This window comes from Rhinopithecus bieti, unplaced genomic scaffold (assembly GCF_001698545.2).
Source record: "Rhinopithecus bieti isolate Rb0 unplaced genomic scaffold, ASM169854v2 scaffold_24263, whole genome shotgun sequence".
NCBI lineage: Eukaryota > Metazoa > Chordata > Mammalia > Primates > Cercopithecidae > Rhinopithecus > Rhinopithecus bieti.
The window spans coordinates 876,749-900,481 of NW_016811410.1; the positions used below are offsets into that span (position 1 = coordinate 876,749).

Below are 23,733 nucleotides of genomic sequence, written 5' to 3' on the forward strand. Positions count from 1 at the left end.
TGGTGCTCACCAGGCAGCACTGGAGGTGTAAGGAGGGGCAGACTAGGCCAGGATGAGGAGTGGAGCCTCCTCTGCCCACCTAGGGTCGTCAACTCCCACCGCTGGGCCGGTCTCCACCCCAGCCCTCAGCGCTCATGGCCTTTCAGACCTGGCTGGGTCCATGAGCCCAGTGCCACCCGGGGGCTTCCTGGCTGGGATCTGCACCTGCCTCCCAGCTCCTTCCCGCTGCCCTGGCAGGGCTGCCCCCAGAGGGCACGGGAGATGGGGTTGGGGTCTGTCTTGCGTGGGAGGCAGAGCCCCGTCCAGTTGTGCTGTGCGGTGGGGTTTTCTCCAGCCCCCCTTCCCCTTCCTCTAGCCATTGCAGAGCGTCCTGGTGGGCTCCTCTGTTTCCAAGCAGCAGAGGCACCCCTCCTGGCCCCGGGCTCCTGAGGGGCCCTGGTAACCCCACCTCTCCGCTTCCGGGGGTGGGCACCCCAGAGGGGTCCCTTGGGTCATCTTCGGCCTTTTTTTGTTCTTTGGTCATGAGGACCCCAGGGAAGCCCCGCCTGGGTCTGGAATGCCTGGTGTGGTTACCTTGTCAAGCTTGGAGAGGTTGGGAACTCGCTCATTTAAGGAAAAAAGACAAAGCAGTGCCTTTGCCGGGAACTGCCAGGAGACCCGGCCCGGGAGCGCGGTCAGGGCGGGCAGCTTAGCAACTCGCCTAGGGCTGCGCGGGACAAGTCACCTCAGTGATAAATCAGGGCTTTGTGAAGGCGAATGCAGGCTCCTTCCCTGTGTGGAGTTCCCCCGTCGCCCCTCAGCCCCCAGCGCACACCGGACAGGGACACCGGGGCCTACGCCCGCTCTCCTTCCCGGCCCAGACACCCGCCGTCGTCCCCATCGCCCGCTGCCCTTGCAGACGCCGCGGGGGTGCAGGTGCAGCGCGTTTGCTGCTCTGACCCGCCCGCGCCTGGAGCCCGCCGCGTTTACGCTGCTTCCTCCGGACAGCCCGGGCGCGGTAGGAGCCCCACAAATACAGGCTGAACGAATAACACACACGTTGAACGGCCTCTGCCAAACCCCGCGCTCTGGGTTTTCCAGCGAGGAGCGTTGGCGCCGATGCCCGAGCCTTCCTCTCGGGACGTTTGCTCCCAGGCCAGGAGGTGGCATCGCGAACCTCTCCAGGCAGCGGGGCCGCCGGGCGGCGGAGCCCAGGCAAAGACATCTCGGTCGGAGGCGCTCGGACCTTCCCGGGAGGAGAGGGCGTTGTCTCGGTGGTTTCCGAGAGGGCGGCGCCGGGGCGCAGGGGAAAAGGTGCGGGCGGGAGCTGGAGAGGAGGCGGGGCCCGGAGTGGGCGCCGGGAAGCGCAGTTGAAGCCACCGGGCCCGCCCGCAGCCCCTCGGGGAGGAGGGCGGGAGAGCGCGTGGGGCGCAGACCGGGGAACCGGGTAGGACGCGGCACCTGCGGAGCGCGCCAAGACGCCCACGGCTTAGAAAAACGTGGGAGCGAGACCCCCCCTTACCCGGCTCCTCTGCGCCCCCAACTCACCCTGGACCCCATCCCGCGCCCCTGGGCCCTGGAGAGCCGCACGCTCCGCAGCCAGTGACAAGCCAGCCCCACCCGCGACCCCACGCGTTCCCGCGGCAGCCCAGGGAGGACCCGGGGGCGCAGACAGACCCAGGGTCGCCGGGCCGCAGCGCAGCGCCTCCCGGTCCGTGTTTCCTCGGCCATAAAACAGCGCTAACGATGCCCCCCGCCCCGCCCCGCCCCTCCGGGGTGTGAGAGGAGCCAGAGACGGTCCGGAGCGCGGCTTCCTCCCGCCATCCTGCCCGCGAGCTCCTCCCCGGCCTCAGTTCGGGCGACCCGCGCCCCTCCCGGCCCGCCCAGGGTCTGCTCGGCCGCGTGGAGTAGGGGTCCCCGGGGACGGCAGCCTCCTCCCCGCCCGCCCGCAGTTCCCGCGTCTCAGCTCAGAGCCCGAGCCTTGTGCCGCGCGCGCTGTCGCCTTGGGGTGCCGGGGGGGGGCCCGAACCCGACCCGGGAGGGCCCTTCCTCGTGTTTCCTCCGAGGCAGCGGGCGCGGGACAGGCCGGGGCGGGTCTCGGGGCCGGGCGGGCGCTGGGGGTCCCCGGGCCAGGCTCCGCGGGGGCCGATCACTGGCGGGGCAGCCGCGCCCAATCGAATTCCAATCCCAATCGAGTGCGGACCCGACGGGGGAAGCGAACCCTCCGTGAACGCGGGGCTGCACCTCAGTGGAGGGGAAGCCGCCGGGGCAGCCCCGAGCGCGCACAGCAGAGGCAGCGGCGGCCGCACCACTGCCCCGGAGTTTTCCAAGCCACCACCCAGGAGCGGCCGACGGCGCCAAGTCCCCGCCTCGACCTGCACGAAACGAAAACGGACTCTGGAGCCGGGCGGGAGGGAGCGAACGTGAGACCCCGGGCCCGAGCCCTGGGCGCCGCCTTCCTGCGCGGCACCGACCCCCTGGCGGCCGGGGCGAAACGGGAAAGTCGTTGCGAAGGAAACTCCCCCAGGCTCGAAAGCGGCCACGCAGCGGCGGTCCCTGCGCACACACTCGGGGCTCCCCACGGGCCGTGGGTCACAATCACAGCCGCCCCGTGTCCCTAAATTAATACGAGACGCCACCCCAGAGGTCGGAGGGTCTGCTCGCGGCCGCCTTGCGCGGGGCTTGGAGTCATCTCACCGTCCGGTCTGCGGGATGAGCGAGCGGCTCCCGGTGCCGGGGGGGGAGTGGGGCGCGGGGGACACAGGCTTCGCGCGCGCGTCTAACGCCGCGTTTCTGCCGCTGCGCACCCAACCCGCACCCACGTTCGGGCCCTGCCTGGACGGGGCTTCCGCGCTGAGGCCGCCCTGGTCTCTGTTCCCCCGGCCAGGGATTCGCGAGAGGCGGCCCGTGGGCGAAGTCGTGGGCCCGGGTCACATCCTGGGGGACCCCAGCGGGCAAGCGCCGGGCAGTGCGTGTGGTCCCGGGACCCGCCTCCCCGCCCCGCTCCCGCCGGCCTCATCCTCCACCGCGCCGGCCGCGTGTCGGCGAAACCAGAGGCAGCTCCGTGCGAGCCTCGCCCGGCCGTGAGGCCCGTGGACTCCGTGGACTCCGAGGCCCGCGTCCTCCGCCCTCCTGTGGCCCCGACCCGCCGGGAGCGCGTTCCCCCGCCAGCGTCCCGGCCGCCCGCACCCACCGCAGCCCGGGCGGCGGAGCAGTCGCGACTGGGCGCCGGGCCGGAGCTCTTCCCCAGCGGGGCGCTCGGAGCGCGCCGGCGGGTCCCTCAAAATCTGCATTCTTTCCGTTAATAAAATACGTTCTCGTATTTTTTCCTGATTTCCGCATGAAAAACCTTTGCCTAAACTAAACTCCATCCAAGCGGGATTTATTCGTCCCGGGGAGATAAATCAGGGGGCGAATTTACAGCCCAGGAGGCATCCTGCCTGCGCGCTAATGGGGCCCTTCATTGGAGTGCGCGGCTGGCGGGGGCGCGGGCGGGGGGGGGGCGCTGCCATGCCGGACCGCAGGTCCGCAGCCAATCAGCGCGCGCGCCGGCGCCCCGGGGGCCCCCCGTATCAGCGCGTCCCGTCCGCGCGGCGCCCGCTCCGACAGCCCGGAGCCGCCGCCGCCAGCCGCCGCCGCCCCCACGCCGGAGCCGCCTGCCCGGGCCCCGCGCCCGCCGCAGCCAACGCCCCGGCCGCGCGCAAATTCCGGCCGGCGGGCAGGGCGCGCGGCGGCGGGGCCCGGATGGGAGCCCGGGCCGGCGGCGGCGGCGCCCATGGACACTAAACCGCCCGGGCGCGTTCGTGCTGAGTCAGTGCCCCGCTGGCCGCGCTGCACAACATGGTCAGAGATGAAGACGCTCGCTGTTCCTACGCGCCTGCAGGGTCCGGCCGGCTTCAAGGCGCCCGGCGCTGGGGGCTGGGCGCGCAAGCTCCCGCTCGGGACCGCACGGCATCAGCGACATCCTGTGGCTTGTGGCCCGTGGGCGCGGCGGCCGGGGGCCTCCAAAAAAAAAATAAAATAGGGGGGTGCCCCGGCTCAACGGCTCTGCCTCGTCCGCCGGCGTCTTACTATCGACCCGCGGCCGCCCGTGCGCGCGGCTACCCCAAGCCCCTGGCGAGCTGCCGGCCGCGCCGCCCATCTTCGGCTCCGGCGTGGTGCAGGCGCGCCCTGGAGGGACCCGCGTCTGGCCGGCCCGGGTGAGTGGCCCGCGCGGGGGGTGCGGGGCGGGAGCGCGCGGAGGGGACCCCGCCGGCCGCTGACCCCACTCCCCTCCCCTCCCTCGCAGCCCCAGCCAGCGGCGTCCTGGACAAGGACGGGAAGAAGAAGCACTCGCGCCCGACGTTCTCGGGCCAGCAGATCTTCGCGCTGGAGAAAACCTTCGAGCAAACCAAGTACCTGGCGGGCCCGGAGCGCGCGCGTCTCGCCTACTCGCTGGGCATGACCGAGAGCCAGGTGAAGGTGAGCGCGGCGGGGCCGGGAGAGCAGAGCCGGGGCCCGCGTCCTGCGAACGGCCACAGCCCCAGCGCCAGCCCCGGGCCCCGCGGCCGCCTGACCGCCCCGTCCGCCCCCAGGTCTGGTTCCAGAACCGCCGGACCAAGTGGCGCAAGCGGCACGCGGCGGAGATGGCGTCGGCCAAGAAGAGGCAGGACTCCGACGCGGAGAAGCTGAAGGTGGGCGGCTCGGACGCGGAGGACGACGACGAATACAACCGGCCCCTGGACCCCAACTCGGACGACGAGAAGATCACGCGGCTGCTCAAGAAGCACAAACCCTCGAACTTGGCGCTGGTCAGCCCGTGCGGCGGCGGCGCGGGGGACGCCTTGTGAGGACGCGCGGGGTGGGGGCGAGTCTATTTTTGCAGAATCCGGGGACGGCCCCGGTGGGCGCGAGTCGCTTTGTATCATCAATAAATTATTTAACGGGTCCCCGTCGGAGCCGCCGCTCCGGAGCCTGCGCCGCGTGTTTCTTCCGTCTCGAACCCGGAGCGAGGCGGCCCCTCCCCGGCCGCGGCTTCGCCCCTGCGGGACCCGGCTTCGGGCGCGCGGCGGCCTCGGGTCCTCCGGTGTCCCGGTGCGGAGGCTGCGGGCCCCGGGCAGGCGCGAGGCGGCGGCGAAGGCGCAGGGAAGGGGCCCGGCCCGCGGGAAGGAACCGCAGCGACAGCCGCCAGGAGCCCGGGACAGCCGGGGACGGAGCAGCAGGTACGGCCCGGCCCGCCTCGCCTCGGGGCGGATTCGGACGCGCTTGGGGGGCCCCGAGAGGGCGGGGGAGCCGCGTACCCGCCTCGAGTCCCCGCGGGACGTTTTCCTTTCTTCGCTTTTCCCGCTTTGCGACCGCGGACTCGCCGCCGGGCACCGGTTCCCGCTCGGCCGAGGGGTTTGCTCCGATTTTTTCCAGATCCCTCTGCGCGTAGCGGAGCATCCCACAGGCGCGCCCTGGGCTCGGCCGGTGGAACCGGGTCTGAAGCGCTGCGCGGTGGCCCTTCGGTCACCTTCCCGCTGGGTCCTTCCGCGGTGGGAAGCAGTTTCTTCCAAACTAGGATCGCAAAGAGAAATCCGAAGTAATCCCGCCCGCGGACGGCGGGGCCTCCCACGGGGCACGCGGGGTCAGGGAGCTGGACGCCCCCGGCGAGGCCCGCAGCGCCCGGCCAGGGGCTGCCCTGAAATGCCGCCAGCTCCGCGGGGCTGACTCCGGCTGACAAAACCCGTCCACCCTCCCGCAGCCTCTGTGGCCGGGTCTGCCTATCGCTGCATCTTAATGGGACCGTTGAGTTTTGATTTTCAAAAATTAAATGTAAATAATTATATCATTGCGGCGGTAGGGTTTCTCTTGGAAGGCATTTTCGGAAACGTTAAAGAGAAGTATAAGCGGCTTCAACGCGGCGCATTCTGTTTTAGGCTCTTGGCAGCCTTCACAAGGAGGCAACCCTAAGGGCAGAAGCAACGCTTTTCTGTGGGGAGCCTCTCAGCTCAGCTCAGAGCAGACGGGCTTCCAGTTCTAAAGTTTTGAGGAAGGCAAAGCATTTATAGAATCCCGTTTTAAAATGATGAGGGATAAATCCTTTATTACAGTAGAAAGTCCAAAAGGCTGTTTTTCTCCTCTCAAGGAGCGGCTTGGTGTTTTGTGACAGTGTGTGATACAGTGAAATTCCAGGATTTCTAACGAGCTTGAGCTCAAGTAACAGGATATACAGGAGGCCCTTCCCCTGAGTTAGCATTTCAAAGGCGGCAGGAGAAGGGAAAGGAAGGAAAACAAACAACACGGGACTATTTTCACCACGGTCAATTTTATTGCTTAGGAACCAGGCCAGTCACTTCTAAAGGCCCTCAGAACGACCAACAGCTGAAACCCGTGGGGCGGACTCCGTGTTGAACTGCGGACAGCGGCAACCACAGCAGCGACACGGTCCGGTCCTTCCACCAAGAACGGACTCCGCAGCGGACAGCAGTCACTTGCAACGGTAGTGATTTATCCCAAAACAAACACCCACCTAATGCCTTCACCTGGTCCAGGAACTCTGTAGTGTTCTAAAGTAAAATCAATAAAACATATATTTGTGTTTCATCAGCAGACTCTAATCACCTTTTAATGCTGTACTTAGTGCTAGAAGAAAAATATTTGCAACAAGGTTATTACATGGGTTGTTTGTAGCAGAGCAATGAGGAAATGTACAGTTTTGTTTCTCTTTAATATTTTTATATACAGCCCATGTTAAAAGCAATTTCTATTGGAAGCAAACTAGGCTATTTCTATTTCTCCCATATTATTGTTGTAATGTAGAATACTTGGCACCATAAAACAGTAACAAAAGACAGACAAACGGTTTACAAAATTCTTAAAAGGTACACCCAGGCTAGCTATAAACTTCACATTCAGTTCTTAATATTACACAGAAGAACGGCACGGGAGTGATGGCCCGCCAGTGCAGACGTGCTGTGGGGCCGATCTTACCCACGATGGCGAGGCCATGTGTTTTTTCTACGAATTTGTGTGTTGATGGACACACAGCTGAGCTCCTAGACTCCAATGCTGCCTGCTGATGGGACTCTTGTGCATTCATACTGGAAAGTACATTTAGCATAAGTTTTGGTAAGATTTATAAATTATTTTTAAAAAGTATATATTTATATATATTTATATATATATATAAAATGGAAAGCAGCTGCAGTGTGATTCAAAAACCATGGGACGTGGCGCAGAGTGCCGTGGAAGGGGCATCGGCAGAGACAGACCCCTTCGCCATGCTGGGGGCCACGCTGCCGGCCGGCAGAGGGAGCGCCCGTCTTGGCTTCCCCAGCCCCTGGACACACCTCCACCTGGCAGAGGGAGGTCTCTGGACACGGGGGAGGGGTGGGGTCTCTGTGCTGGAGAAGCCCCTCCACTGACAATCATTAAAAACTGAAAACTGTGAAGTCTACGGTACAGACCCTCTTTGCTGTCTATTAGAGTTTTGACAACAGGACTGTGACTTATTTTTAAAAAACCAATATTTCTACTTAATGTCACATGAACAGACGAGACAGTGAGGTATGTGAGGCTGTTCCGGAATGGTCCGGAGGCTGAAGCGAAGTGTGGGGCTGGCCGTCTATAGCAGGTGGCGCTTGGGTGGGTTCTCGATGCAGCTTTGAAGGTGCGTATTCAGTACACGGCTACAGGGAGGGCTCACGAAGGGTCCTCTCATGGCGCTGGCATCTCTTCCCTGTCATGGAATTCGTAATTTGTTAAAGGAACAAACGCACCAGGAAAAGCTGTGTAAAAGCTGAACTAGAGGGAGGAGTCATATTTACCACCACGTCACTGCACGACACAACACTTGTGCACACGGGCATGAGGTTTACCTGCCCCGGGCATGATTCGGAAGGCCAGGAACACGGGCTGCAGCAGGAAGAGAGGAGGGTGTCAGCACAGTGCATGTGGGACAGCCCAGCACACGCCGCCATCTCCCGTCGCACCCCTGGACCCTGCGTCTCACAAGGGCAGCCATGAACCGGGCTGGGAGGAGCTGATGGACAGCGGAGGCAGCTCGGCCCTTGTGTGCAGCCACCGCAGAGCAGGGGTTGGGAGCCCCGTGAATGTGGAACTGGAACCAGGCCGGCCATGAGAGGTTTCACAAGGAAGGTGTTATTTCCAGGTAAAAACTTAATGGAAAAACTGATCTAAAATAATGGCTAAATAGGCCCCGAATGAAGCGGGGAAGGAAGGCTCTCCCATCCTCGGCTCTGCCGCACCTGGCAGGTCCAGCGTCTTCTCCGCATGTGTTTGGGTCTCACAGCTCTGGGCCTCCAACGTGGAAGAAGCTAACTCATTTATTTGGCTGAAAATGAGATTTGATACGTCTCCTGTGCACACTCTCGAGGTGCAGTTGCCTGAATAAACCATTTGTGCCAGTGCCGCCCCTTGGCACGCAGTGGGAGCGCCCTCACCCCGGCTCCCCGGCTGATGGTGAGCCTGCCCCAAGGCCATTAAAACACTGCGGCTGCGTACTTGCAAAACAGCCGTCAGAAACGATCAGCTGTGGACGTTTTTCTACAAATAGTAAAATGATGTATTTTATTCTATTGTAACTAGTCATTTCTGCCTTCTTCCTACTTACCCACCTAGCTTATGATATTTTATTACAATTAAATCAAAACAGACCAGCTTGGCCTACTCTGTAGAGTCAGACTAAGAAGACAGGAGAGCAGGAGAGGAGAGACTGGCCAACCCCCACCCACCCGCCTGCCAGCCCCAGCCCCACCCGCCCACCGGCCCCAGCTCCCCGGCTCCCTAGCTTTCCCCGGTTCCCCGGCCCGGCCCCTGGACCTCCGTCTACGTCACCTTGTGGTCTCCCATGCAGACGTTGGGCCCAATGTGGTCATAGGTGACAACCTTCTCCTCGCTCTCCGACTGGAAAGGGGAAACAGAGATGGGTGGGTGTGCGGAGGTGGGGCACCCTGGGTCCAGTGGGGAGCTGACCAGCAGGAACATCAGGGTTTTGTGGGGGCAGAGATACGGGGAGTTCGGCCCCTGCAAGTACCTCCCCAGCCTCTGCCACCCATCCTGCCTGGCCCCTGAGAGAGAGGCCAGCCCACGGACCAAAGGCTCTGGTGGCGTGGCAGCACCTCAGCACCTTGGCCCTGGCCCTTTCAGCCAGAGGTATCTGCCTCTAGGAGGGGTCGTGTGGGGAGTCACGAGTGCTGGCCCTGCTTCCAAGCTCCCCTCGCCCGGACATGCTCCTGGGCTCTCGGGGGAGTTGCAGGGGACCCTGTTCACAGGAGTGGGTGCAGCCCCAGATTTCTGTGCAGGTGTGCCCTCTGACTGAGGCAGCCCATCTAGTTCCAATTTTCCCACTTCCATTTGTTTTTGACTGTTCTGTTAGCTTAGAACTCAGTGTTGAGATGAGAACAGACACCGAATTCCATACCACTACACAAAGCAATCTGTGCACAGTAATTCACGGCTGTGTGTCCATTTCCCGGTGGGTGCCTGTATTCCGGGCGCCTCGGGAAGGGGTTTGCTGCTGGTCAGCACTCGGCTCTGGTTGGGCTGGAATTTTATATCCACAGCTGAAGCATCTGAGACTATTGAGTTAAAACTGAATTATCTTTAATGCAGTGGGAAGCTTCAGGTCAGATTTACTTTCCAGCATGGGCGCCTGCCAGAAGGGCTGAAAACACGCTTCGGCACTGCATGCATGAGCACCTTCCCGTCTCGCGGGCGGAACGGCGCCTCCACGGAAGTGGGGAAACATTCATCAAACGCAGCGTGGTAATTTACAAAGGCAGCATAAAATTGTGGATTTTCAACTGCATAATCTTTGGACAGATAAACAAATTACGGTGGGCACAGGCAGCACGCCGCACACCTCACTGAACACTTGTCACCGAGGCTTGCAAGCAGCACCGCCCGCGTCCCGAGCCCCCTTCAGTGTTTTAGGGCTGCGGAGGCAGAATGGAGCTTGGTGACGAGGTGACAGCGCGTGTCATGATGGATGAGGCTGCGGAGCGCGCCCGGTGCCCGTCTGCTTGGCCTGCACGCCCACTGCCCATTGGGTGGCCCCATGGGGAGAGCCTGTCCAAACTCTGGCCCCAGGAGGCAGGGGCTGTCAAAGGCCGCCAGGTGTGCGTTGTGAGGCTCTGCCCCCAACCCTGAGCATAAACTGACAAGTCCGGGGGCCAGAGAACCCGAGAGGCTGCGAGTGATTGGAAAACAGGCTCAATGCTGCCATGCTGTGAGCTGGCAGAGCCCTGGAAATGACAGCACAATGTGGGGAGGCCACAGCCCTGCCAGCCTTCTGCCCTTGGGCACTGCTCACCAATCAGCACTTGTGTGACCTCTGACGTTTTCCCGGGGATGGCACCTGTGCCTGAGTCCCTGGGAGGCTCTTGCCCTGCCGGCAGCCCTGGGCTCCATATGCCCGACCCGTTCTCAGTGCCGGCAGGTGGGAGCACCCACCATGTGGCACCGAGGGACTGGCATGCCCACCAGTGAGCCCAGCTAGAGGGGCAGGGGTGCATCCACAGCCAGGCTCCGGGCCGAGCCCACTCCTGGGCTTTTAGGCTTATGGCCAGCATGCTTCCTCAGTGATGGGCACAGGCCCTGCCCACAGGCCAGAGGTGGGGCTGTGTAGGAGCCAGGCTGGCTGCAGACCCCAGGGAACTTCTGGCCAAGGGGCCCTGCCTCCAGCCCAGGCCCGCGCCAGGCAGGCTCCTCACAGCACAGCCAGGGACGGAGGGCAGGCTGCACCCAGGGTGCTCCAGGATGTAGGAAGGAACAGTAAGGAACCTGGCCCAGCAGACAGAGCCGCGTGGCGGAGGCCAGCAGGGTGCATCTCAGGGATCGGGGCTGCAGAGGGTCCCTGCCCTGCTGAGGGCGCGCCTGCACCCAGGTGCTTGCTGTGCCTGGGGTCTGGTACCATCTGGCACAGGGACACAGACGGGCAGTGCAGGACAACAGGAGCCTCACGCAGCTGGTGTTGAGGTCGGGGTTAGTAGGGGCTCCTGTCCCTGCTCTGGGCCTGGGACAGTGGAGAGGGTGGGCAGAACCCACCAGACTGGCAGTGGTACCACCAAAGTCGCCAGCCTCCTTCCGAGTGCCCACCCATGTCATGGTCAGAGGCTCCAGCTCTGGTGCTGGGCACAGCTGCATTTCCCACTCACGCCTGCAAGCTTCATTATTATCTCCATTTAATTTTCATTCACGGGGTTGACAAAACCAATTCAGATATTCTTCTGAAAACACTCCTTATACGTTAAAATGTGGGAACCGAAAAATCACAGGGTTGGCCGGGCGCAGTGGCTCCCCCCTGTAGTCCTGTAATCCCAGCACTCTGGGAGGCCGAGGTGGGCAGAAAGCTGGGGCTCAGGAGTTTGAGACCAGCCTGACAAATGTAGCAAGCAAGCCCCATCTCCTTTTTTGTAAAAAACAACAACAAAATTATTTATTTAAAAAAAATCACAGGAAATCTGAAAATTTTCCAAGGCTCAGGTCATCTCCTGGAAATGCTGTGCATTCATTTTTAACTTATCAAGGCTCCAAATGAATGTGGCTCTGATTTACAACTTAGCAAAACAACCTCAGACATTTCTACTGTGCTTCACGGCCTGGGAGTGCTCGAATGCACAAGAGCACATTGACTTCCAAGGATACAATGAACTACGATTTGGAAACACTTCCTGCCGACCACCCGTGTATATTTCAAACTCACGACGATGCCGGCTGCCCATGGCCCAGGAACTTGGCTCCATCTGCTGCTGCCCTAGCCCAAGTGCTGGCTCGGAGGTGACCCAGCACTGGGGTGCAGCTCATGGCAGGATGAGGTCAGGGCCCAACCTGGCAGCATTCCCCAGACTGGGTGCCCCCACCCCCAGGGCCCTGTCACCAGGCTGGGCCAGACCAGACCCAGTGTTCCACGTCCCTCTGCACCCAGGGCCGGGGCAGCACACACTCACCCTCAGCACCAGCTCCTTGGCAGACGGGGACATGAGGATGCGGTCACACCAGGCCGGGCACCGGGTGTTCATGTACTGCTCACCCTGGCGGGCGTCCTCACTGTACGGGTAGCTGGGGAGACACGAAGGCAGAGGGTCAGCCAGTCGGCTTGGCCCGTCCTCAGCCCCAAAGGGACGGCTGTGCCAATTCTCTCCCAATACACCTTAGAATGGCCAGCGCTACCCGGGGAATGCGTACACGTATGGAAGTTTCTAGAATATAAAACCAAATTCACAATTTAAGTTCTACATCAAACTTATTTTTATGTGAGACTAAAGTTTAGTTATAGCATAGAATCTTCGCATCAGTCCTTCTTTTACTGCATGAAATTGTCTGTTGAGCTTTGGTTTTTGTTGCTATTGCTGAACGTGGTCCAAAGTATGATGAAACCTCCATGGAAACAAAATGACTGTCGGTGTCATCTGGTCCCAGGACGCTCCCCGACCCGGCGGCCCGGCCTGGCTCAGCTCGAAACGCCTCTAGGTGCAGGCAGCTCTGGGGTGTGGGGTGTGGCACCTGTGTCTCTGCTTTGACCAAGGCCGCTCCCACCTCGGGGAGCGTCCAGGTGCTCAGGCCATGGCCTTGGGTCCCTGCTGTGGTGGGGCGTGACTGTCCCTGACTCACTGCTTCCCGGGCCTGCCCATGCCCTCTGTGGGTCTGGGAATGGGACTGGCTACGTGGCAGTGCCACTAGCCCTGAGGGCGGAGCCCTTCACCCACACAGCGCATCTCTCACTGCCCGGGGTCTGCTGGCTGTGTCTCTGCCACCCACTGCCGGCCATGGCACAGCTCATCTGGGCTCCTCAGCGGCCTTGCTGCATCTCCGAGCCGCCGTCGGCCCTGCCCTCACACAGCAGTGCAGTCCACACACACACATGGACTCATCAAGCCTCCAGATGAATGGAACATGCAAGCCTAGCCGCCACTTCTGGGCCTGCAGGTTCTCAGGGGGCCCAGCCCACCCATAAGGCTGCAAATCCACCCCCACATGGGCATGTCGTTTGGGGCTGCATTGAAGTAGTAATGAATTCCACTTGGAGTGAACGGACCCTGGGGTCCTGTGGCTGAGCTCAGCCACCTGCCCCTAAGTGCAGTGTCTGCTTACTCTCAACATCTCCATGGCCTTCATCAGTGTGTCAAGAGTTTTTCAGTTAATTCCAAAATATCATACAGCACCTGTCGCGACTGGGGTCTGATTCTCTGTGAAATTTCCCTGTTGGCCATGACTGAGTTTCGGGTCCATCCTGGCACCGCAGCTGCAGATTCTGCAGCCCCTCCCATGCCCCCGGACCCCGCCCACAGGGGCACCTGTGAGCCCTGTGCCCAACCATCTGGAAACAGCCGGGGACTCGGAACTTGCTCTGCCCTGACGCAGGAGCCCCCACCCTTCCCCGCACTCCAGTGGGAGCCGTCTTCCACCCGGCCTGGGGCAGAGTCACTACTTGGTTAAAAGCGAAACCTATGTAGGGCCTATGTGTTATGCATGCTTCTGAAGAGCACAGAGCATAGAACAGTTGCAGGTTTTTTAGAAGCAGCAACCTGGCGGCCTGTCCCATTTCACACGTTTGAGAGGCCCGGTCACCTTGTTCAGGAGCTTCTCAGCCTGATCCCAACCGTAGACACGAGTGGAAACTGGATGCAGGTAGGGGCCTGTCCAGTCCCTGGACACACGTCCACTGCATCCGGACATGCGTCCACTGCCCCCCCACATGCGTCCACTACCCCTCTGGACACACATCCACTGCCCCCCGACATGCGTCCACTGCCCCCCGGATACGTGTCCACAGCCCCCTGGACACGCGTCCACTGTCCCCCCTGACGTGTCCACTGCCCCCCGACATGCATCCACTGCCCCCCTGACACGCGTCCACTGTCCCCGACAACGCATCCACTGCCCCCCGACACACCATGTCCACAGCCCCCTGACACGCGTCCACTGCCCCGACATGCGGTCCACTGCCCCCTGACACGCGTCCACTGCCCCGACACGCGTCCACTGCCCCCCGACAATGGCGTCCACAGCCCCCGGACACGCGTCCACTGCCCCCCTGACGCGGTCCACTGCCCCCTGACACGTCCACTGCCTCCCTGGACACACGTCCACTGCCCCCTCAGAACTGCCCCCCGGACATGGTCCACTGCCCCCTAGAACTGGCCCCCAGGACACGTGTTCACTGCCCCCGACACGTCATCTACTGCCCCCCGGACATGGGGTCCACTGCATACACAAGCAGCGGCACCGAGGCCTGCCAGCTCCCGGCAGCGGTTACCCACGGGCAGGTAGGCAGTTCAGGGGCAGTGCATCCCAAATCAGGGCCCGCACAGGTGGCCTGATCTTCCCAAGGATGGTGGCTGTGCTGAACCACACCATCTGGGCAGCCCCCGGCTGGGCCAAGGTCAGGGTGGAGTGGCTGCGGGGCCCTGGTCAGGCCTGGATGCTCTGCACAGGTGGGATCTGCTGTTTCTGAGGGTAGCCGTGGCCGTGCTGAAGCAGGACATTCTCGGCGATGAGAAGGCAGCAGCGTGTGCGCTCAGAGGAACTGTGGCCTCTGCCAGCCGACACAACACAGGATGTGCCCGTGAGTGCAGAGCCTGCTCCGCCCTTGCTGCAGGCGTTCTGCATGTGGAGGGCAGGCTCTTGCTGCCAGGAGCATTTCTACTGGCAGCTGGGGCCCCACGGTCACCACATGAGGGTCTAGCGAGGTGGCGACGCTGCCCCATAAGAGCCCACGAGAGCAGCTGAAACTAAGCAGCGCTGGGAGATGCCAGTTTGGAAGGAAACTTCCAGAAGCCTCCATCTCATGCCTCTCACACCAGTGACGTCTCCACTGCAGACACTCCCACGGCGAGGCCGGTCTGGGCGTCTCACCTGAGGCAGCAACACAGACCTGTAGGACCCAGCAGGGGTGTACCCCGGGGCCACAGTTCGGCATAAATGCGAGTTCTGGGACTGACACAGCACACTAAAGGTGATTTCTAAACAGGAAGCTGGAGCCGAACCAGTTCTCACTCCCCGTGTACCCCATGGAGCCCAGAGCACCAGTGCCGCCTGACGCCCCCTCGGGGCACGGAGAGAAGCCAGGCATGGCAGGAAGCAAGCCGCCCTCTGTCCACAGGACAAGGTCTGATGGGCACTGCTGCTCAGACAGACTGGGCTCCAGGGATGAGCAAGGGAGAACAGGGAGGCCTGAGGGAAAGCAGCTTCCTCAGCCCATCTGCTCCAGGAGGGGCTGCCCTGGGAGTGTTCACAGGCGACTCAACAGGAGGAAGGAGCCTGGGTGAGAAGGGTGTCCTGGCCTGGCTGTCGGGGGCAGCACCCTCAATCCACCACCAGGGGTGCTCTGGCCCCCAACACCCAGGGAGAAATGCAGGCGGGACTGGTTCCACCTGGGTCTGGGGAAGGCCAGTGTGGACTGCACACCACCGCTGTACCCATAGGCGGGAGGCACTGGCGGGGCCACACCAGGGAGAAGCAGGATGCGGGGCCTGGACGCTGCCCACCAGTGACTGACGCAGGAGTGCCAGGCATGTGGGCTTATCTGAAAGCACACCTGCTGGGTGGGCGGAGACAAAGGACAAGGGTGCACCTGTCCCCATAGCGTGGGAGCGGCTGTGACAGGGTGAACAATTGTGTTCCTGTGCTCGCCTACAGGCACTGCCCTTCCTCCCTGCCCCTTTCCTCTCCTATAGGATGCGGGCAGCGGCCCCTGTGTAGGCTGCACGGCAGATTGTTTGCTGTGGCCAGGCTGACTGGCCCTGCTGACAAGGCCCAGCTTTAGGACCTGAGCAGACTGGGCTGGGCTGGGCAGGTAGGGTCGCCACAGGCCTGAGAAGCAGACAACAGGCAGCTTCCCGTGCAACTTGCAGGCACCACCGGCAACACTGGCTTCAGACACCTGCTTCCAAAAACACACCAGCTGCCACTGAAACTCCTGAAAAGGAAAAGGCCCTAAGACCAAAGAAAAAGAACCAAACAATTATAGCTGCGGCAACACTGAAGCTACCGAGTGGGAGGAGGAAGCAGCACAGAAGTCTTCCAAGAGGGTCTGGGGGGCTGGGCACGGGGGCTCACACCTGTCATGCCAGCACTTTGAGAGGCTGAGGCGGGAGGATCGCTTGAGCCCAGGAGTTTGAGACCAGCCTGGACAACACAGTAAGACCCTGTCTCTATACAAAATAAAAAAGTTAGCCAGGTGTGGTGGTGCACACTTGTAGTCCCAGCTACTTGGGAGGCTGAGGGGGGAAAATCGTTTGAGCCCAGAAGATGGGGGCTGCAGGGAGCCAAGATCACCACTGTGCTCCAGCCTGGGCAGCAGAGCCAGAGGCTATCTTGGGTGCTCCCCTCACCCACATCTCGAGGGACAAAGCTCTTGGGGTGACCAGAGCCCTTGGCAGGCCTTTCTGTGGGATGGGTTCCCTCACTATCCTCCCCTTTGGCACAGGTCCCACAGTCTGTAGGAGCCACAGGCAGCCAGGGTTCATGACCACCAGGCGGACGGGTGGCCTCGCTCCCTCCTGAGCAGCCAGCTTGCAGGAAGTAGAGCTCATTTTGCTAGATAATTATTACACTATAAATACACATCTAAAGACAGAAGAATGTAAATTATGGCCCACAGCAAGTTTGAAAGGGGCCTCCTAATTCCTAATTTAAAAATATATGTGTCCATTAAAGAGAGACAACCTCTGGCTGGACTTGTCTGAGCAGTTCACTCCTGTGTTGCGTATGTTTTTGTCTTTTTCAAAAGTTAAAACTTGATCTTGCTCAGTAATTGTTTGATGAATGAAAACATCCCTTTCCTGCCTCTGAGAGTCCGTCTTTCTTTGGGAAGGAGTGATTTTTTCCCATTCGACGTGCTCTGAGTACAATAAAAACTTTGGAACGTTTTGACAGGTAGCGATAGAACTTCTAAATTTTTCCATTTATTTCAGTAAACTTCACAGTGAGGCACACAAGGCCAAGCACACACGGGAAGTGGGTGTTCACCAGCTCACCGCACACTGCCCGGCCCACAGCCTGGAGGCCTCCATCTGAGAAGGCAGTGGGAGGTGATTCCCCGCCTGCAGCAATGGCACGCCGTGGAGTCCCAGGACCTCCTCTCCACCTGTGCCACCCGGCTTTAAACTCACTTGTGGAGCTGTGTGCAGTGGCGGCTAGTTGCTGTGGCCTCCGTGTCAGTGTTGTCTGTCCCACTCTTCGTGGGCACTGGGGATATTTCCAAGTTTTGGGCAGTTCTGGAGTTGGCGTGTGGCCCCCGTGGGTCTCTGGGACCCCTGCCAGGGGAGATCTGCATTCACGAGGACACTAAGGCGACATCCGCTGATTTCACAGAGCTGGCGTTGCATGGACGTGGCACACGTTGCCCAAAGTGGTAAAACTGCTGGCGCTGCGTGGGAACCAGGCAGAGGCCAGGCCGTGTTGGGCAGGGTCTCTCCCAGCGTCAATCCCTCAGCACTAAACAAAAAGCCACCTCCACTTACGAGTGAAGCAGGAAAAATCTTTCCTTGTGTTGAACTTCAGGCCTGGGAGATGGGGTCTTGGGCTGGGTGGGATGAGATGAGGCCTCCAGGGAGCCCTCTGCCCAGAGGGACGACATGGCCCTCATCTCTCAGGGCAGCATGCCTGCATCTGAGTTGTCAGCTAAAGCAGCTGCTTGTTTTCACAGACACCATATTTTGCCAGAAAGATTGACAGACAGACGGTGGTAACTTAGACCTTGGTGGCTGACAGGCATTTTCCCCAGAAGGGCGGACGAGCCTGTCTCTTCCAGCAGGAGCGGATGCCATTTGCTGCCAATGACAAAATTTAAGCTTTCAAGAAGACCCCAGAGTGTTGGAAAATGTATTCCTCATGGAGGCTGGCTGTGTCCCCACCACACAGACTCCTCCGCTGAGCTCCGCCATTCTGAGGAAGGTGCTGCATGCACTGAGTGCCAGACGTGCCACATCGAGACTCCCACACCCTGGGTGGCTGGGATTTCCTGGGACCTGTGTGCACGGCTGCCAGATCATGCCCTGGTGGAAGGCGCCTTCCCCATGCATCGGTATTTTTTTCACAAAAATGTTACTTATGTAAACATGTAATGAGTTTGTTGTTACTTTTAAAATGAACTAATAAATACTTAAAAACTGATGGCAAAGACCAATAGATGGAACACATATGGACAAAAGCTCCGGGGTCCTCAGTAGCTGGAAGAGGGAAGCGGCCGGGCCACCAGGGCGGCCAGCGAGGTTCTGCGGGGCCATTTCGACGGCAGCATGTGGTTTTCTTCTTAATAAATAGAATGACGTAGTCTCTTCACTATGTAAGGAGTCCACAGACACAGGGAGCCCCCAGGCAATGGACGTGACAGTTCCCATCTTCCATACACACAGTGTCCACACAGACAAAGAGGGAGAGCTGACTACGCGCAGCACCACGGCCCCCACGAGGAAACGCAGTGCCCCCCAGGTTCCGGGAGCTGTAACGGGAGCCACCTGATGGCCGGCGACACTGTGGTCACTTGGGAGCGCTGGGCTCTCTGGGTGCGGAGGGGCTGATGTGGGGGCGGGTACTGTCGGGCAGGCCTGGGCCTGAAGCCTGCCCAGAGGAGATGGTACCATCCTCAGGGAGACGCTGAGGCCGCGAGGGGTGAGCAATGTGCCCAGCTCTACAGTGTCAGGGGCAGAGCCGGGACTCTGGTTCCGGAGGCACTGCCCTCACCAGCCTGTTTTACACGGGATTTGGCGAGAAATGCTAACGCCTGGAAATGCAGGCTGTCGTGCCAGTGGAGGGGTTGCCGCGGAGCCGTCTTCAATCTGTTTATCTTAGAGTTAATGATGGTTAATTCTCAAAGTTAAACTAAAAATCAGAAATTCACTTCTAGCTAGGATGCACAAAAGGCGGCGGCTCCATGCTACCGCTGGGGTGTCCAAATCCCCACCACCTCAGCCTGGCTGTACCCTTTCTGGCAAAATGACAGCATTCAATTACAATCCATTAGAGCAGAGTTCTATCCATCCATGGGATCAGTGGCAAACACCTTTGCGGGAGAAGACCCTGCTGGTCTTCAGACCCATCTGCCAATGATATGTTTCCTGGCGTCACTCCGCCAGTGTGCACCAATGCCCCGGGTACGGCTGTTCCCGGAGCTCTGCGCTAGGAATGCCGTCTCCTCCCAGGGTCAGCAGGTGCAGGATCTCCCCATGGAGTGCCTACCACCTGCAGGAGGGTCCTGCCCACCAATGCTGACGTGGTGCCTCAAGCTGCTCCAAGGCAGTGAGCTCACCTCTGCCCAAAACTGGGGTGGGGACTGGGTGGCAGGGACAGGAAGACACACTTGGCTGCTCGGCCGGTTTGCAATGTGTTCACTCAAACCACAACAGCAAAAACTATGAAACGATTCTGAAAACCAGGAGCCACAGTGGGAAGGAGATGCTGCCAGACCAGCAGGTGTAGATGGCGGCTCGGCTCCCAGCTTCTGAGGAGCTGGGGCAGACACAGGCCTCAGGCAGGCCGTGGCAAGGATGCCCCCCAAGGCCTCAGAGCCCTGGCAGCCTTTGGGAAAGCACAGGAAGGCCAACGCATCCTGACAGATGTGAAGCTGCATGGGGCAGAGTGTGAGGTGGCAGGTGGATGAGCCTGGCATGCAGGGGAACTCAGGACCCCCCGGCAGGGCAGAAGCAGGGGGAAAGCAGAAGCCTATCTCACACAGCCAAATGCCGAAGAGCAAGCCCGGCCGGCATGGGCACCCTGGGAATGCTGAGGGTCGGGGTCCACGGATCTTTCTGGAATGCCACTGGGCACGAGGGTCTGTCTGGGGGCCTGTGTCTCCAGCAGTCAGACTTCAGATCCAAGAGGGAGCAGGGAACCCTCCAGGAAGAGGGGTGTGGGCCTGAGATCCCCTGGGGCTTCCTGCACCTCCTGCAGGATGAGGCCGGCGTGCCTGGCAGGGAGCCTTGGTGTCTTTGCAGAACAGGAAGGAGCTTGTGAGGAGGGTGGGAGAACTGGGCCACCACTGCCTTCCAGAGCTCCTCTGACCTGTCTGAAAACTCCCCTGGACACCAAAGTGCTCTGCCACTTTCAAGGCTCAGCCCTCAGCACTGCCTCTGACTTTGGGAAAGCCTGTGTCAGCTTTCTGAGGCTGCATCCTCCGGCTCCCAACCTTGCTCCCAGCTGAGAGGCAAAGTCCACATCTGCCAGTGGAAGTCCCCTGCAGCTTCCAACAGTGAGATCTGCTCTGTGCCAGCAAATCTGCATAGCAATGCACACAAACACCCACACCCAGGCACACATCTCCATGTGTGAACACACACACACACACGCGCGCACACACACCCATAGAACGCACAGCCACATACATATGCCCTACACACACGCGTCACACATGTTCTCACTCATGCTCACATATGCAACCATGTATGCAAGCACACCTCATGCACACACATCCACAACTGTGTGGGGCATGTCCCACACACATTGGCACCAGGTCTGCACATCCACGGACGCCACGCAACGTCTGCACCAGGTCTGAACATCCACGGACGCCACGCAACGTCTGCACCAGGTCTGCACATCCACGGACATCCATGGATGTCACGCAACGTCTGCACAGTTGTCTGCCACCATCTCACTGATGCACGCAATGTCTACACGAGGTCTGCCACATCCACGGAGCCATGCAACATCTGCATATCACGGACACTGCAGCAACATTGAACATTCAAACAGGCGCACAACACGCATGCCTAAACAATCACACCCCACGGTGACACACACCATTTGGAGGTCCCCAATACTCCCAGAAAGATCCATAACAACAGTCCCGTGGGCCCTTGTGCGCAGTCTGATTAAGGCTGTATTTTGTTGTATTAGAAAAATCCTTTTTTTGAAAAGATAAGAATTACTTATCACTCTCAGCTGTTGCTTTCTTCAGTTCATGAAAAGGGCAGGAGAAGCGCAGTTTGCACACAACTGCAGGACAAGATATGTGTGCACACCAAAACAAAAACCATGGCACACAAGAAACACCACAGACACACTCGTGTCATTGTGCACACAGATGCACAGGTGCACAACGATGCACATGTGCAACAAGAGACCACACAGATGACACGTGCACACCACAGACCACTCGTGCACAAGTGCACACACAGACGCACACATGCACACAAGCATGCACAGGTGCACACATTTTACACACAAGATGCAACAATGCACACAAGGACACACATGGACACACTCGTGCAGACAACGTGCAACACAATGCCCAGTTGACACAGACACAGATGCACATGATGCACATAGGAACATCGTGCACAGATGCACAGTGCCCACACACTCGTGCACAAGTATGACACAGACGGACATGTGCACCACATGCACAGGTACACACACAGACGCAATGTGCACGCACACAGATTTACAACACACATGTGTACCCAGATTATGGTGATACACTCCAGATGCACACAGAATGCACACATGCGCAGCACACACCGGCACACACAGACACACAAATGCACTAGAGACTGAGAGGGTGGAGATGCCGCCTTCCTGGCCGGGTTCATCCAGCAAACAGCATGTTCCTTACCTGGGAGGGAACGAGATGTCCAGTTCATACAGTCTGTCCTTAAAGACAGACAACTCCTTGTCAAACTCCAAGAGCTAAAGAAAAGAAAGAGCAGAAAAAGTCACATTGGTTTTCCTCGCTGGGGGCACGTGTGTCTGTATGCACCTGGGACGCTCGAATGCTTGGTGTGACATTTGCCCTTCCCAGAGCTGCCACATCTGTCACCAGAAAGCTCTGTGGTGCCAGCAAGCTCTGGTGTCCGCCTGCTCTGCTGCAGACAGTGGGACCTGCGCTGCCCACTACAGGTGTGCTCTGCCCACCCAGAGACCTTCCTCTGTTGGGGATGCCAGAGAAGCACTTGTGGCCTCGGGCACCGCCGTGGCAGCCCCAGCAGCAGCCGCTCTCGGCCTCTCCTCCCTAGGGCTGGCTCCCCCAGCAGAAGGAACACAGCTCCTGTCCTGCCCTGGGTGTCAAGTAACTTGCAGAGTAAGCGACGTCAGCTTGGTGAGAACAGGTCAGGGAAAATGGTCCCAAGGTGCACAGTGGTGAGATTCTGGCAGCAGCTTGGGGGCAAAATGTTCATTCCCACATGCACGGGAGGCAGCCAATGGCCTTGCCCCCGAGACTCTTCCAAAACAAGCCCCAGGCAGGCATCACCTCCCAACCCTGCAGGATTAGCCCCGGCCGTGTTCCTGAGCGGTCATGCATGCACACCCTCTCCCGTGCTATTCATTAGTCATGTCCCCACAGCTGTGCAGGGCATGGCGTTGAGCCAGGGCTCCCTCAAAACCACACTACATCCTGGCTCTTCCTGTGACCTCGTCCATCATCCCTGAAACGGGCACTCAGCAGTCTCATGCACACAGTCATTACCCCGTGCCAAGCTGCTACCTGAGGCACCGGCCCAGGCCTCCTGCCTGGAGCACATATATTCACAGCCCCGCTGCCTCCTGCCTCCTAAGAGGGTACGGCTCCAGCTCCCCTTCAAAGGAGCAACTCCCTCCAGCACCCACAGCCTCTGGGAAGGGCCCCAAGTCAGCTCCTCAGTGGGGTGGGGATGCAGTGGAGGCCTCGGAAGAGGGACGCCCCTCCTCAAAGGCAGAGCAGGGGCATGGGCTCTGGACCAATCCTGCACATGTGTGTTTATGTGTACGCAGGCATGTGTGTGTTTGCATGCAGGCATGTGTTTATGTGTGCACAGGCGTGTGTGTGTGTACATGCAGGCACGTGTTTATGTGTGTACAGGCATGTGTGTGTGTGTACATGCAGGCACGTGTTTATGTGTGTACAGGCATGTGTGTACATGCAGGCACGTGTTTGTGTGTGCAGGCGTGTGTGTGTACATGCAGGCACGTGTTTATGTGTGCGCAGGCGTGTGTACATGCAGGCATGTGTTTATATGTGCACAGGCATGTGTGTGTGTGCATGCAGGCACGTTTATGTGTGCAAGCATGTGTGTGTGTATGCAGGCACGTGTTTACGTGTACATAGCATGTGTGTGTTTGCATGCAGTCACGTGTTTACGTGTACATAGGCATGTGTGTGTGTGTGCATGCAGGCACATGTTTACGTGTACATAGCATGTGTGCATGCAGGCACGTGTTTACGTGTACATAGGCATGTGTGTGTTTGCATGCACGCACGTGTTTATGTGTACATAGGCATGTGTGTGTGTGCATGCAGGCACGTGTTTACGTGTACATAGCATGTGTGTGTGTATGCAGGCACGTGTTTACGTGTACATAGGCATGTGTGTGTGCATGCAGGCACGTGTTTACGTGTACATAGGCATGTGTGTTTGCATGCAGGCACGTGTTTACGTGTACATAGCATGTGTGTGTGTGCATGCAGGCACGTGTTTACGTGTACATAGCATGTGTGTGTGCATGCAGGCACGTGTTTACGTGTACATAGGCATGTGTGTGTGTGCATGCAGGCACGTGTTTACGTGTACATAGCATGTGTGTGTGTGCATGCAGGCACGTGTTTACATGTACATAGCATGTGTGTGTGCATGCAGGCACGTGTTTACGTGTACATAGGCATGTGTGTGTTTGCATGCAGGCACGTGTTTATGTGTACATAGGCATGTGTGTGTGTGCATGCAGGCACGTGTTTACGTGTACATAGCATGTGTGTGTGCATGCAGGCACGTGTTTACGTGTACATAGGCATGTGTGTGTGTGCATGCAGGCACATGTTTACGTGTACATAGGCATGTGTGTGTTTGCATGCAG

General features: G+C 59.5%; 2 protein-coding genes across 4 annotated transcripts in view; one reads left to right on the plus strand and one right to left on the minus strand.

Annotated features, from left to right (window-relative positions):
• The first annotated feature begins 3,489 nt into the window (after positions 1-3,489).
• Positions 3,490-6,544, plus strand: NKX6-2 (NK6 homeobox 2). Its single transcript, XM_017893796.1, is given in 10 exon segments — positions 3,490-3,689; positions 3,731-3,791; positions 3,793-3,822; positions 3,824-3,921; positions 3,923-4,046; positions 4,048-4,093; positions 4,096-4,137; positions 4,140-4,178; positions 4,268-4,440; positions 4,554-6,544. Coding segments are annotated over 10 exon segments (1,068 nt in total). The 3' UTR covers positions 4,809-6,544.
• INPP5A (inositol polyphosphate-5-phosphatase A) overlaps positions 6,247-23,733 on the minus strand; it is a 242,348-nt gene continuing 224,861 nt past the window's right edge. For all 3 annotated transcript variants that reach the window (XM_017893832.1, XM_017893833.1, XM_017893834.1), the window contains 5 exons: positions 21,518-21,591; positions 11,910-12,021; positions 8,797-8,865; positions 7,767-7,854; positions 6,247-7,678 (listed from right to left, as the gene is read on the minus strand). In XM_017893832.1, the coding sequence (XP_017749321.1) occupies positions 7,774-7,854; positions 8,797-8,865; positions 11,910-12,021; positions 21,518-21,591 (336 nt within the window). In that variant the 3' untranslated portion in view covers positions 6,247-7,678; positions 7,767-7,773. The remainder of the gene's footprint in view (positions 7,679-7,766; positions 7,855-8,796; positions 8,866-11,909; positions 12,022-21,517; positions 21,592-23,733) is intronic.